This window comes from Ambystoma mexicanum, chromosome 4q, assembly GCF_040938575.1.
Source record: "Ambystoma mexicanum isolate Mex_15411 chromosome 4q, UKY_AmexF1_1, whole genome shotgun sequence".
In the NCBI taxonomy this organism is placed as follows: Eukaryota; Metazoa; Chordata; class Amphibia; order Caudata; family Ambystomatidae; genus Ambystoma; species Ambystoma mexicanum.
In genome coordinates, this window is record NC_090928.1 from 452,717,851 (window position 1) to 452,733,868 (window position 16,018).

The 16,018-nt window shown below is 47.6% G+C and overlaps 1 protein-coding gene across 3 annotated transcripts in view; it reads right to left on the reverse strand.

Moving 5' to 3' along the window:
- PAPOLG (poly(A) polymerase gamma) overlaps window positions 1-12,147 on the reverse strand; it is a 1,009,150-nt gene extending 997,003 nt beyond the window's left edge. The window contains exon 1 of one of the 3 annotated variants that reach the window (XM_069608036.1): window positions 12,012-12,112. In XM_069608036.1, the coding sequence (XP_069464137.1) occupies window positions 12,012-12,028 (17 nt within the window). In that variant the 5' untranslated portion in view covers window positions 12,029-12,112. Of the gene's footprint in view, window positions 1-12,011 lie in introns of all 3 variants that reach the window. The other 2 variants (XM_069608034.1, XM_069608035.1) reach the window with 2 other exon arrangements.
- Between the last annotated feature and the right edge of the window lie 3,871 nt (window positions 12,148-16,018).

Here is a 16,018-nt window from a genome sequence, read left to right on the forward strand (position 1 = left end):
TCCTTTACCAGATGTTGGGAAATTTGGTCAGGTATTTTGGCAGGGCTCCCCGGGATTTATTTTCAGACCTCATTGCCGTTGGAAGCTTGTAGGAGATCATATTGTGTTGGGTCTTGATCTAGTCCTCCCGCCAGAGCTTCCATTTTACTTTTCACAAGGTTATTGATCAGTTCTTACAGTTCGGCTTTCAGATGTTTCAAGTGGCTTACACTCCTCTATTGCACAAGTATCGGGTTGCTCTCATTCTTCAGATTTTCTCCCAAAACTCGATATGGCTAAGCCAGAGGGCAGCAGGCATTTCCTGTATAGGGCCAGCCAATGATTTCCTTATCGACCTAGCAAGTAGTGAGATCAAGCCCAGTTTCTATCTAATAATGGGGGTAGGAATTAAAATTAGGAAGCCCGAGTATTTTCATCCAAAAGCTCCCTTCCAGTTAGGGCCAAGTTTCCCAGGGGGTACATAGGAACCCTTCGGCACCATACAGTAAACAGAGTGACCTTGGCTTTATAGAATATCAGAATTGGGTGTTTTGAGAATTTTCTGAATTTGTGCATTAGACAACCCTAACTTACTAAAGATCTAAGTTTTGTCCTTAATGCCCTCTGGCGAGGGAGGTCCAACTTCCTGTTATTAATCCTAGCTCCTAGATAGTTCACCTCCTTGACCTGGACAAAGGGCTGCTTTTCAGCATACCATTTGTATTGAGTTATTCGCGGAGCCTGGAGGACCAAATACTATGCCATTGGTTTTGGCTGTATTCAAAGCCAGCCCATTAGTGGATAAATAACCATGCAGGCTATCCAGAGATCTTTGTAGGTCAATAGGCGTATTAATTAGGACAAGGTCGCCTGCATAAAGACGGCTTGGCAGATGTTGCCCCCCCTATCTTTGGGTGGAATGCTCGTGCCTTGCTCCTATGAGCCTCGATATCTGCCAGAAATAAATTAAACAAGGTTATGGCCAATGGGCAGCCTTGCTTTAGGTCTCCGGGTTGTATTGCCAGAGGTTATAACCCCTTGAGCATTGAGGCATATCTGCACACTAGTTGATTGATAAAGTGATTTAATCGCCGCCAATATGTCTGGTAGACAATTCTACGCCTCCAATTCGCTAACTGATTTATGCTATAAAATAGACTAGATGTTGAATGGAAAAATCTAAAATTACGGTTAATGGACATTGAAAGGTGCGCAATTACTTTGATGATATGTATCATTCGATTAATAATTTATTTTTATAAATAACTGCAGCTGCCTATTGTCAGCCACATTTTAAATGTGTATTTTATGAAACTAATGGATTGCATATTTTCTATATGGATTATACAAATGGTAATTTACAAGGTGTTTATAGTGTGAAAAGTAATCCAAACTATCACACTTGTAAATAAATATAAATAAATGTATATCGTAGATTGCACTGCCTTCCTTTCCAGTGTTAGATCTACATGCTCGGGAGATAAACGTGATTGTATACAAAAAAGTTAGACCTATTGGACAATGTTGATTAATAGTGCCATCCTCAATCAAGTCTGGCAGTGATCATGAGCGTTTGCGTTCAGGAAAAGAACAAACTAAGCATCTGAACCTACGAGCGGGCAAAGATGGAAAACAATGATTCAAAACGGCCAAGGGACTGTACGTTATCACCATCTTGGTCAGATGGAACACCTCATGACTAAACTTTTCAAGTGGTCAACACAGCAAAATTAATGTTTAATTGAGACTTGCATTATTTAGTAGGCCTTGAAACAGTTCTACAAAGGTGCCACAGTTAAGAAATTGCTGGTTTATTCTAGCCAAGTTGGCAATACTTCGGTTTTGCTCCAAATTTGGGGCTTGAAACAGGGGACAATGGGGGGGTGGGTGTGTGAGGCGCAATATGCTTGGGGTAAATAAAAGTTTAAAAATAAGGTTCAATGAGCAGGAACTAGAACCAGCTTCAGGGTGTCCGCCATCACCTAGTAGGCAGGAGCTGCTGTGGAACCAGGAAAGTACACAGCACACTGCAAATCTCACTTACTCAGGAGGAGCCACTAACTTTTTTTCCTGTTATCTATGATCCATTAAGTTTAAATGGATGCTAGATGCATTTTAATTTTTCTTTGACATTCTCCAATGTAATGGCACATGTATGCTTATAAGGCACCAGTTGGCCAAAAGTAGCACCTGGTAGCTGTTGGTTTCAAGCCAGCCAGGTTCTCCTAGACTAGGAGCTAAATATGGCTTTCAACCCCTCGTCAGCGGACGGATATTGCTGGTAATGGCTCACCAGCCCAAGGCTTGGTAGGGCCGAATGGAGTACCTCGGCGAGGGCCTTTATTGGCCATGCCCACACACTGATGCGGGTGTGAAAGTCATTTGCACCCCAGAGTGCATGCGAGGTGCAAATGGTTTGTTTCTCAGGAGATCAGCTGCGCTTATTGCACGACCCCAAAACAAAAAAGATTGTCGCCATAAGGAAAAAGGACATCCCTTTTCCATTTCTATGGCAGCCGGGAACAGGAGGACTGCTGGAGCACAGCTCCGGTCCAGAAGGTAAGTGGGAAAGCGAGTTGGGTGGAAGGTATTTTTTGTTTTTTGGGAGGTTGGAATTCCACAGGGAGAGGCTCCCTGGTGCCTGTCCACACACAAAAAAGATGTCGCCACCCAGGTAAAGACCTTGCTTGGCTTGAAACATGTGTATTCTTACCTGCTGTTCCAGCCACCCGATTGGCTGAGCGCCCTTCTCCGGGTGCAATAGTTCCCAGCGTCCAGCAATTTAGAACCCTGTAAATTGGGAGTACTGAAATTTGGCTTCAAGTATTTGGCCGAATTCCAGCTGAAAAATAAATATTCATCTTTGGTTAAATGCTTAATGTATTATTGTAGGGAAAACTATTCTGTTTCGAGTGATAATTAAGTACTGCTTTGACTGCATGCCTGGAATCATTCAGGCATGTCCCTTTTATCCTTTAAAATCATTAAGAAAATGATGCCACCACTTTTTTGTTTTGATCACAGGCAGAGCAGAAGTGCAAACAGTTTCAGCCCTTTGTGTGCTGGACAGAATAATCTGGGGGTTTTGAATGCATCTTTGGTCTTCGAGCTGGAATAGTTTATGAAGTCACCATTGAGAAAAATGGTGTTTTCTTTAGGCGTTTAATTTGCTGATTACCTATTTGAGCTAGCAGAAAGTTACAGGTTCCAAACCCACCAATTCCCAATCCAAATACAAGTAGAATAGGGGGCGCTGTTGAGCAGCCAGCAAGATGGCCGCTTAGCTTATGAGCTCCGTGGCCCGTGTGCTACATATCCGCCTCGTTCAGCGGTGCTTGTTACTTGCGGGAGACGAGACCACAGGCATTCTACTGCCCACCGCCTCTGCTGCATCCTGCCCGGTTTCCGGGCGAAAACGGACCTCGGAGGTCACCCTGCCGCGGTTGGAGGCCTACGGGCCGCGCTACTCCATCTGAGGCCCATCCTCCCCATCGGCCGCTTGCCTGCGGCTTGGGCGCACCGGTCTGGGGCTTTGGCATCGCCCTCCCTTCTCCGCCCTCCCTCCCCTGACTACACCGCCAGCGCGGCGCTTCCAGCTCTCAGCCGCGGCCCGCTCCCCCCCCCTCGGGGAGCGTCGGATCTCGGATCCTTGGTTCTCCCGGAGCAGCTCCTCTCGCCGTCTGCTCCTGCCCGGGGGTGAGGACGCGCTGGGACGTGATGGGGGCTGCCGGAGCGGCCCCCGCGATATCTCCTCCTGTGGACTCCGTCCTGCTGTCTCGCCGACCGTTCTTCCTGGTCCCCCGTTGCGGCTCCGGCCGGGGCTGCACAGGGTCCTCCCCGGCGCTTCCATCTGCGTCCCGCTTCCCCAGTGGAGTGGGCCGTGCCCCGCGCCGGCCCGCCGCGGATCCATCGCCGCCCCCCCCCTGCCCTTGGGTGGGTGCGACGCTGCAGGCCCTGTGCGGGCACAGAGAACTACGGGACACTGCGGGGGTCGCTGGAGCGCCCCCCGCACGGACGCCATCAGAGCGCGCTGGTTCCGCCGCCCGTTACGCGGCTCTCCTGCGGCGGCTTGGGGGGGTGGCTGTGCTGAGGCCTCCCAGTCGTTGGCTCCGGCTGTGGTCCTGGATATTGGCGTGGCAGATCGGCGGCCTGCTCTGGACTGGAGGTGCACCTACTCTGCGGTCCGTTGGGCCCCGAGGTGAGGAGAAGGTATTAACTGGCTACAGTGCACTGCGCCCATCTGCTCTGCCCTGTCCCTGGCCTCTGCCTGTTCTTCATGGAATTGTAATCGCCCCCCCAGGCTAGCCAGGCTCCCCTGCGACTGCTCTCCTTTTGCTGGTGCCGCCCTGCACTGCCCTCATCTCCTCAATCTACGTGCCTACTACCCACGCACCACGCTACTCCTCAATACTTGCCCCCCTCTGCCTGACCCCCCCTGCTCAGGGCCGGGCGCCACTGAGTGCTGTCCCCCCGGACCATACTCCCACCCTGATTCTTGGCTCGACCATTGGAAGTGGGCTTATACCCCCTGAGTACACCGGATTGGGGTGGACCTTTGCTTCTTCCTCCCAGGCGGATACCGACCCATCACTGACTGCGGGCCCTGATCCTTTCTAAACCCCCTGGCCCCCATTGATGCCTTTTAACGAAGCGCTCGCTGTTCTTATTGAGCCGCCCTCTAAGATGTCCGGCAAAGCACGGGGGGCAAACAAGGCGGGAGCAATGGACAAGTTTGCCAGGGCCCTGGCCAAGCAGGACCAGGCCGGGGCCGCCCTTCTGCAGGACGAGTCGGCGGGATCCGCATGTCCTCCTCAGCCCGACCTCACATCAATCATGGAGTCTATGGCCAAGAACTTTGCGTCATTTCACGAAAAATTAGATGATATAAATGCCAACGTAGCCTCCCTGCGCACCAAACTGGACCAGCATGGCACTAGGCTGGTTGAGGCCGAGACCAGGATTGGGGCCACCGAGGATGAGGTGCATGTGCTCCAGGATACGGTCTCCGACTTGGTGCGAGATATGAAACAGATCAAGGCGAAGTGCGATGATTTGGAGTCCAGATCCCGCAGGAATAATATTCGCATCGTAGGGGTTCCCGAGACAGCCCTTAAGGGCAGAATGGAGCCTGCAGTCGAGACCCTTCTGAGAGATCTTCTGGGGCATCCACAACTCTCCCCGTTCTTTACCATCGAGCGCGCCCATTGCTCATTGGCCCCTCGCCCCAGGCCGGGCGACTTCCCTAGACCGATTATAGCCAAGGTTCTCAGCTTTAGAGATAGAGACCACATCCTACGGCTGGCCCGTGAAAGAGGAGAACTGAGATTTGAGTCCCAGGTTATCCGGATCTTCTCTGACTTCTCTGTTAATGTTCAATTGGAGCGCAGGCAATTCAATGGTGTGAAAAAAATGCTCAGAGAGAGGGGGGTGGAATATGCCGTGTTATTCCCTGCTAGGCTGAAGCTCACCCACCGTAACAAACTGTACTTTTTCACTGTCCCCGAAGAGGCGGTGAAATTTATTGAGGCACATATTCCTGTTCCGGACCCTGGAGGGGATCCGGTTGAGGAGGGCTGAGCCGGCCTGCCATACACCTGTTATTTGTGGCATTGCAGCACTACTACCGCACCTGTTATTTGCAATTTCCTTGTAATCTTATTTAGCCTTCTCCTTGTGTAATCTCCTACAGTCGTTACACATAGTGGAACTTCATGGACTGCATCAGGGGACATTGCTGTATGGTTTACTGAATATGGTACCTGTAATTGGATCCTTTTCCCGCAGCCCCTGCTCACTATATTCTACTGTGTAGCCTCCTCTAAGAACTCAACTTAGGCACCGCTGTATGCTATTTGGTGCACTCCACCGTTCAATTGTCTTAACCGGGCTCACGGCAGCAGCTACCCCCGCTGCAGTTGCAATGCCTTGTTTGGCTTTTTTAGTTCAGTGGCTGTTCCCCTGTTTGGTTTGGGAACTGGTCCAGCCCCGTTGTGCTGGGCGCAAAGGCCATGTGACTCTGGGTGGGTCCTTGGGCACTGCCCGGTTGGGGTTGGCAGTGAGGGAGGGGGGGTGGTGTTGTGGGATGTTATAGAAACAAAAATGGCAGGATAGCGGCAGCCTTTGGTACCACACATTGGGTTGCTACACAAGCGACCTACGCTCACTTGACAAGGTATGACACGCATTACTCGGATCCCCCCTAAATAGTTACTGAATGGCTACTAGGCTAATGTCCTGTAATAGCAGAGGGCTCAGCAACTACACGAAGGCACGTAAGGTCATGGCTTATGTCCAGAGGCACGGGGTCAAAATACTTTTTTTTACAAGAAACCCACGCCCTCGCTCCATTATCGTCCTCTCTCACCCAGTCATGGGGCCCTAACAGATTTTACACATTGTTCTCCTCACAGTCCAGAGGTGTCCTCACCTTGATTCACAAGTCCTTGGAATTCTCCCTCCGTACCAGCCACATAGATGTCCAGGGTAAATATGTGATCCTACACCGTTTCCTTGCCAATGTGGAGTGCCTTCTGGTCAACACATACGCCCCATGCATTGATGCACCCGATTTTTTCGGCCACATCCTCGACATTCTCCTTGCCTATGTTGGGGTTCCCATCATCTGGGGTGGGGACATGAATCTCATCCTTGACGCCGACCTTGACAGATCCGGTGCGGCACCCAGGACACTGTCCAGGGCCGCTCGCCGCCTCCACGCACACATGCTCTCTGCTGGTCTCGTGGATGCCTGGCGGGTACTTCATCCAATGTCGAAGGAATTTACATTCTACTCTTCTGTCCACGATAGCCACTCCAGGATTGATCACTTCCTTCTCTCTGCTGGGCTTGTGGGCAAAACTCTCACCACTCAGATTCTCCCTCGCACATTCTCTGATCACTCCCCGATCACCTTGGACATCGCCCTGCACCCGGCCCTCCCTCAGCACTCTAACTGGAGGTTTAAGTCTGACGCACTACATGATATAGTCTTTAAGGCTGACATCCTTGCAGATATTACTTTGTTCTTCGATTGCAACAAACGCCATGACACAACGGACGGGGTGAGATGGGAGGCATTTAAGGTGTTTATTAGGGGCATGTGTATCTCCAGGGAGGCTGGGATCCTGAGCGCGAGTATGCGGCCACCCCTCCCCACCCAAACTGGCGCAGATTAGAGCTGAACTAGACAACTTTGAGTCCCTCGCCCAAAGCGAGATAAGATACCTTGCTAAGTATGGTGAGGGGGAGAGACCAGGCCGCACCCTAGCCCGACTTGTTCGGACTGAGGGAGGTAGAGCCCGAGTTGACAGTATTATTGGCAACAACGGAGTGCAACATTGGGCCGACCAGCCTATTCTTGAGACCTTCGCAGACTTTTATGCAACCCTTTATGCCCAGAAACCAGAGCACAGCCCGCAGGAACTGGATGACCTCCTTGACCGCATTCCAATGTCCCTTGTGTCCCCGGCCACCAAAGAACTAGATGCTCCTTTTACCCTCGATGAGATCACCATTGCCATTTCAGCCCTCCCTAAGGGGAAAGCCCCTGGTCCGGACAACCTGACCGCCGAGTTATATCAGGAACATGTTGCTCTACTGGCTCCACGCCTCCATGAGGTTTGGGAGGAGTCGATGCGCCTTACCACCCTCCCCCGATCCCTGCATGAGGCTGTCATTACCGTGCTTCCTAAACCGGGTAAGCCTCTAGATGAATGGGGCTCATATAGACCTCTAGCCCTTATCAATACCGATACTAAGATCTATGCCAAAATCATTGCAAACAGATTCCTCCCCATCATGAAATTCCTGATTCACCCAGACCAGAGTGGATTTGTTCCTGCTCGGTCCACCGCCTTAAACATTCGGCGGCTATTTAATGTCATGTCTAGAATTGACCCTCAAACCAACGCAGTGGCCGTGACATAGACGCCCAAAAAGCGTTCGACATGGTCTCGTGGCAATACCTGTGGGCGGTGCTGAAGAAGATGGGGATTGGCCCTTACATGATGTCCTGTATTAAACTTCTATACACTGACCCGGTGGCCAGAGTCCTGGTTAACTCTCACCTCTCGGCTCCTTTCTCCCTCCGCAGAGGGATGCGACAGGGGTGCCTTTTCTCTCCCCTTCTATTTGCGATGGCCATCGAGCCCATGGCTGATAGTGTACGATACTCCCGAAATTATATCACTTTATGCTGACGATGTGCTTGTGTATATCAGGGACCCCTCATCTCGACCCAATCATGCGTGAAATTATTAAAATTGGTACATTCTCGGGCTTCACCATAAATTACTCTAAATCAGAAATCTTTCCCCTCACCCCGATACCTCCCAACCGGCGTGCAAATTCCGTCTCAAGTGGGCTCCCGAGGGCATCAAATACTTAGGGGTCCAGGTGTCCCTCTCAAAATCCTCCCTATTGACTGACAACTATGGGGCGGCCGCAAAATACGCCCATGCCAGGTTTGAAAAATGGCGTAACCTTCCCCTCTTGCTCTCAGGGAGAATGTCGCTAATAAAAATGATTATCGTTCCTAAACTACTATACGTTCTTGCTAATGTTCCACTCTGGCCCGGGAAACAATACTTTGCTGATCTGCACTCTGAGTGCGCTCGCTTTCTTTGGCATTCTGGTGCTGTGCGCAGAAAGTGGCAACATATGACCCTACCTTTTGAGAGGGGTGGCTTCAATGCACCCGACATTGCTCAGTATTGGATAGCCGCCCAGGCCCAACATGCTACATACTGGTACCATCACCAAGAACCCCCCCCCCGCATGTTAAACTCGAAATCCTTGCAAATGAGGGGGTGAATGTCATGTCCTTGATCCCATTTCACACATCGCACGCAGGCCCCTGCTGACTCAGTGGCCTCCCTATTAGAGCGTGCCGGCAGATACCGACGCCGGGTTCCCGCTCCCCCCCCATACTACAAGTGGCTTCCCCTCTGGTCTTTCCCCGGTCTCACCCCCACTCAGGATCAGCTGCTCATACGCCACTGGTCGGACTTGGGATACCGATCATTCTCCGACCTCTTCCCTGACGGAAAATTCATCACCCCAGATACGTGGAGCCCAGGGCACTCCGGGTCCCCTCTAGAGCTGCGGCAAAATTTCCGTATTAGGGCAGCAATCCAGGACATGTGGCCTTCGTATCCTTGCTCCCTGCCAATGCTCGCCCTAAATACATATGGACAGAGTTCTGTAGCTACTTGAACAGTAAGGTGGACTTAGAGCTCCTATCATCCCCTCCTTCCCCCACCCTGGGAGTGGATAACTCTACATGATGCATGCTTTCACTGTAATCTATCTCCGGTGGGTCTCTATCGAACCTTCTGTAGAACATATGGTTCATCGTTCACTATTGTACATGCAATGTGGGTCTTTGTTGTAATGTATGTGGTACTGGCTGCTACTTCTTGCCAATAAAGAAAAGTTAAAAAAAAAAACAAATACAAGTAGAATATAGCTGTTAGAGATCCCAGTAAGTTCCATACCATGAGTAAAATAGCTTAGGAGGTAGTGTGCCTGCAGCAAACAACTGTTCAGTGTGCAGGCCAAGGTTACAAAGCAAGTAAGAGGACTCAGTGGGAAGTGTACCTACGGCAGAGATGCGCTTGTAATATCGAAACATAGGGTTCAACATTGCTACCCTCCAACTTTCTCAAGTAGCCAAAATGAGTCTGAGTTGAGTACGTGACAGATGTTACCAAAGAATGTGGATATATTTGTTTTTAACCAAAATGCCCATCTGCAGAAGCAGAAATATTCCTTCAAACATTAAGAGTTAAAAAGAGGGATATTTGTTTAACACAGGGATATACGGGTTTGCACTTTAGAAACATTGTACCAAATGGATGTACAAGTTAAATACATGCCAATTAAAGATCTGAAAATCATCACCGTCCCTATAAAGTCAGCTGAGGACCATGGAGGATACAACATTCCCTATATCATTTTTGTCAGATATCTTACCATACTCCAAAACACCATAAACATAAGCCACCCGAAAAAGAAAAACACTAGATTGAAAAGGTTTTTCAAAGGCCTCATCCACTCAGTACAACAGGTACAAAGCATGGCTTCAGGATCTCAAAGGTTTGTATTCAGCAGCACTTTAGCAGTCAGCAGGGCGCCAATTGATGTAATCACTCCTTGAGAGTGGATTGCTGGAGCCAGATGGCTAAAGCTAGGCAGGACCAAAGGTAACATTGAAGTAGACAAATCCACTCTCCCCTCACATAGATTGAATATATGCATAAAATACTTTGAGATGGACTTCGTTATTTGGGCACAAACAAGTGAAACATGAATGCACAGAAATATTCAGTTTATTTTCTGATAATACATTTCCTTCATGGGTTACACAAACATCTTTCATAGACAAATAAAATGCAATAAAGGGATACACATTTTAAAGTGTGTTTTTAATTTACAAAGTGTTTGTCGACATAACTCCACTTAATTAAAAAGCCATCTATTCGGCTCCGGCCAAATAATTATCCAACTGTTCAGTTGAATACTTAAAGCTAGTATTAAGTACACCCCAACTGTAAAAAAGGGGATTTGTTCGCAGATAGTTCTCCAATACTCATGGAATGGGGCACACAGCAGTCACACGAGTGTCCAGAAATACGGAACTTACAATGGAATATGCACGTCAAGCAAAGGAACTGGCAAGTGTCCACCACACAAGGTACATGGAGGCAGCATACATCAAGTGAAGTTGCCTTGGAACACATAGTATACAGGGAAATAGAAATGCAGGAAGTGACTAAATGAGGTTGGAAAGAGAATCTCTCCAACAGCAACATATCAGAGGGGCTTGGTGAACGTACAGGTTGATCCCAAATGTAATATGCAGCCCTGTCACACCTGTGAATCATAACTGTCAGACCTGCATAGCAGAATTTAGACATGAGATGCACACTACAAACTTGTTTCCATTATATATGACTCCCTGTGCTTTAAACGAGTTAAACATTTTACCAACATAACTTTACATATATTCTCATATACAAAGAGTTAGTATCCCATAGGTATGTATGGCACCAGTTGGCACTGAGAGTCAGAAGTAGTTCGTGGTAGCAGTTGTTGGCAAGCTAACCAGGATCTAGTAAGCTAGAAGTAGGAGCCAAATAGCTCCCAGCTCCCATCGACGATGAACCCTGCAACGGAGCTGGCCAGAATGGTTAAACTGCTCATTGTAAGAGGCTTGGCCAGCTTTAACATTTTAACCCTGCGGCACCTTCAGCATTGGTAAGGATCAACTCAAGCATATGTCAAGAATTATGTCAAAAAACCAGTCCATAAGCAAGTGCAGGTGGTAACCTTACGTGATGGATGCACTAATTCAGCTACCAAAAATCGCAGCCGTCAGAGTGCACAGAGGAGTTCTGAAGCAAATGATGTAAAAATAACTACTCCAGTCATGTGTCCCATTAGGACTACATGACAAAAAGGGGCAACAAAAGTAGGCTGAAAATGCATCATATTCTTGGTCATCAAGTGACCCTCGTATAAGTGATACATCCTAGTAATTATTTTTGTTTAAACTCAATGTAAAAGAGACAGGTGATTGAGTACTTAAAGTCCACTGAACGCCCCCTCAGTCATCCCTCAGGTCAACTATGACGAGATGGTCAGAGACGGGTGGCCTCCAGCGTCCCTGGTGACATGCAATAAACAGAAGGCCATAATGCATAAGCGGTTCAAAGTCATAAAATAAAAGAAGCGCATTTGAGCACCTGTACAGACACACACACCTCAACTTTCAAACCATCAAAAGTAAAAGAATAATTTGGTGCACAGGAATTAAACTAAATGTTCAATTGGCAGACGGTCCTGGACTTTTAAAGAGGAGTCTATGCATAACAACTTGTTGTCAACAAGGCCATTTGCGAACTACCCGATGTGGGATAGAGAGAACCCATTTAGGAAGTGCCCACGCAATCCCAAGCAGACAAGTCAGAAGCACCCTCCCTCCATGAGGCAGCTGCGAGGAGCAGAGGTACTCTTTTCTAAATCGCACTTACGCAGACATCTCTCTCATGTCACCCGCAGCGCGATTGCTCCAAACAACTATTCAACAGCAGCCGCTCTATCAAGACAGCAGCTTTCAAATCGCACGCAACCCGGGCCGGCGCTCACCAGCACTGCTTTATAAGAATACTATTCCCCTCCCCCAGACTGAGAGCAGGCTAAAGTAAAAAGAGAGTGTGGTGGCCATCTTATAATTGCACAATTAGCCCCAGGCTCTTCGAAAAGTCCTTCCCAACAGAAGAATATACTTAAAAAAACAAATTGTATAGAGGCGTAATTATGGATATAGTTTCTTGAATGAATAGCGATATTTTATTTAAAGTAAAAATACGAAAATAATTAGAAAAATAATTTTTATTGAATTTTAAAATATATTCAAAAAACAGATCAAAATAATACCTAACGCATGCATTTCCGCCGTAAATTACTTCATAATTAGAGGTTTCTCTGGAAAAAGGATGGTGTTGTATAGAAACTTAAGCGTGAAGAAGGAGGCGTGTGGCTGGCGAGTTGCTTTATTCACTAGTTCTAGATACAGGATTTTGAAGTGACAGGAGGGATCCTTCTTAAAGATGGCCGCCCCCAAATACATAACTCTCCCTGCCGGTTTCTTGTATACGTTTGACGTACCAGCTTTTCTTTTAATTCCTAGTTCGGGAAACTCCCGTTACCCAACGCGCGGGGGTAGGTTTACTGGCACTCTGCAGGGTTATGCCGAGGAAGAAGCTAGCTATTGGTCTAGGAGTTAAAAGAAGCTTCGCCCCCGTGGTTGTGTCATAGGGCTGCCATATCATCCTCATCCCCCGAACCTCTAAGTATGTGGTCTTTCTGGATGTTATGTTTTCAAAACTATAGTTTTGTAGCACATATTTTATTTGCTCCTTAACTTCATGTACTTTCCTTTACATTAAATTCAAATGTTATATTCTGTTTAGACGCCTTCACTTTTCAGACAGATATCTACTTCGATGCACTTCTCCAAAAGGTCCCGAATTGGTGGAGCTGTTTGTGTGACATTCGCTTACTTGTCGATATTTGAGATCACCTAAAATCAATTGCTTTAGGATGAAGAATATTTTAGGAGGAAGAAAGTTGAAAGATTTTAAAAATAGCAACGTTTTTGTTAAACAATTGGGAGCCTCTCCCTGCTAAATCAGAGAGAGACTCCACTCTGATCAGCTCTCTGCATCCCCAATAGAGACCATATCTCCGCTGCCAGGAGAGCTGTACACCGGCTACCAATAAAGAAACAAATCATCTTAAAAACTATGTCCATTACATACAAGTGCCTCCAACGCCGTACCCCCGTACCTTTCCCAGAACATCACCAGAGTCCACCAGACTGATGACAACTCCCTATTCACACCGCATTGTCCAACCCAAATTCAGGCTCACAAGAGCAGGTGGCTTCAGTTTCCCGTACCTGGCAGCCAAACACTGGAACACCCTGCCTCTCGAAATCAAGGATTCCCAAAACATTTACAACCCTGTGATGCTTGAAAATGTCTTACCTGCACAAGAAAAAATTGAATTCCTTGGACATCTGGAAATTAAAATCTTTGAAAGACAAGTCCTTTATGAGATGGCGGAAGTCCCTCTCTCCTGAGGTTAACGAATATTAAACCTTGGCAGACCAGACCAATAAGCAGGCTGTTTGTGATGCCAAGAAATTGTTCTATGAGACGTGAATCAAGGGAGCCTCCTCCAACTCGAAAGAGCTGTTAGGTTCTAGAAGAACTAGAGAACTCGTTTCCACCCTCCTCCTTAGTCACCAAGGATATGCAGTGGTGTATAGACATCCAGAATTCGATGCGGACCAAGATCGCAAACGTCAAAAGCATCACCACAGTTAATAGAGATGCATTAGTGAAGGACAATCCTGGATCTAGCACAGGTAGAGCAGTGGACCAAATTCCTCGCTTTGAGTTCTCTAAAGTAACTAATGTGGTAATCCGGGATATGCTAGCAAAACTAACACCAACCAACTGTAAAGGAGACATCTGCCCAGCGGAAATTGTTAAATCCTGTGCCCTCCTCCTTGCCCCTTTAATTACCAAGTTTGTTAATCTTTCCTTTCTGGAAAACTGTTTCAACAGCAACTAAACAGGCATGAATTACCCCCTATTAAAATGACCCAACCCTTGCGGCCAACTCTCCCCATAACCATTACACCTTTTATTCTAAAAATGCTAGACAAAATCGCGCATCAACAAATACAAGATTTTCTTGCCTATCACAATAGTCTAGGCCCTAAACAGTCAGGTTTCAGAAGCCAACCTTAGTACAGAGTCCACCCTGCTGGATCTGAAAACCAATACCTTGCAACATCTAGATGAGGGACAAACAACACTCCTGATGCTTCTGGACCTGACTGAGGCTTTTGACCTAGGGGACTTTGCCATATTAGTCACCCGACTCCAAGGATCAGCCGCTTTTTCTCTAGAAGCGGCCAGCTGGGTTCTTTCCTTTCTGATGGCGCGAACAGCAAGGGTACAATGTGACAATGCCATCGCAGAGGGATTTGTACTACCCTGTGTGGTTCCCCAGGGTGCGTGTTTATCCTCCACACTGTTTAATATCTTCATCTTTCCCCTCTTTGATTTTCTGGAGTCCAATCATGTAAAGTACGCAAACAATGCGAACAACACTCTGTGCCTTATCCCCCTCTCAGGTAATCATGTGGCTAACACCCTCACAATAAACAACATCTATAATCTCATACACATGTGGATGTTGCTAAATGGCTTGGCACTCAACGCAAAGACGGAAATCATGATTGTTGGCACTTCTCACAAGCTCTGTAACCTGGATCCTGCATTCCAATCTATTAAAGTGGCTGAATGTTCCCTTAAAACTCTCCCAAAGGTTAACACCCTGGGAGTTATCTTGGACCAAGAACTGAGCATAAAAGCTCATGTTAGCCATCTTGTCTCCTGTTCGTCCTACTATATCAAGCTTCTACCGCATGTTCGCCCCTTTCTAGTCTCAAGCTCTTGTGCCACCCTGGCTCGAGCCTTTATTGGGCCCGTTTAGATTATTGCTTAAGCCTACTACAGGGTATAGGTCAGGGGGAATTGAATCGCCTCCAGGTTGTCCAGAACAATGCGATCTGAGTGGTCTACGGCCTGCACAAATCTGACTACATATCAGTGGCAAGAAAATCCTTGCACCGACTTCCTATTAGAAAGCGCATTGTCTTCTGTGCAGAGCTCCTTCTTGTCTGTTCCGGAAAAACCCAATTTACCTGCCATCTTTACTGGGCTGGCTTCCTGCTAGACGTACCCTGAGATTCAACAATTCGGGCCTCCTGCTGACCCCGAAAGCTAAACTGTCCGTGGTCATAGACAGCTACTTCCCTATGGCGGCTCAAGAACTCTGGAACGCACTGCCCCCAGGTTTAGGGTCCTGCTCCTTCTTGATATCTTTCAAGTGTTCACTGAAGACATTCTTGTTTGAATGATAGCTTTTTCGGGTACTCTCCTTTCTGACATTGGAATTTCAGGTTTTTGTATGTTCATCTAGTCCTGTCCTTCCATGCCTAAGGGCTCTGTTCCAGCCTGTTAGAATCAGAATAAATAAATACATACATAAAGCCAACCAGATTGCCCCTATTTGTGTTTACATCACAGAATTGTTTTACACAAGCACCTTCTAAATAAAATGTGCATGTGTGCATGCATTACACTGTTTCATGCTTATGTGGTGCAGCCCTTCACGGTGGAGAATAGGCAGAAGGAGGAGATTTTAAATGCTTATGGAGGACCAGCCTTCTCAGCAGATCTGGAGCAAAGCGGCTTCTGCGCGCCATCGGTAGCAGTACCATCTAGTCATCCTGGGATTGCAACACTGAGTGAACCAAGGCTGATGAGAACATGCAGGTTGTTTCTACCAAATGACTCACAACAGGCCCCTATATTTAAAACTTTGAATCCATCCTTTCTTAACTTGGAGGAAAAATGGGGAAAACCTGCGGAATGTCAGTCGACAAGCAAGCTGAGTG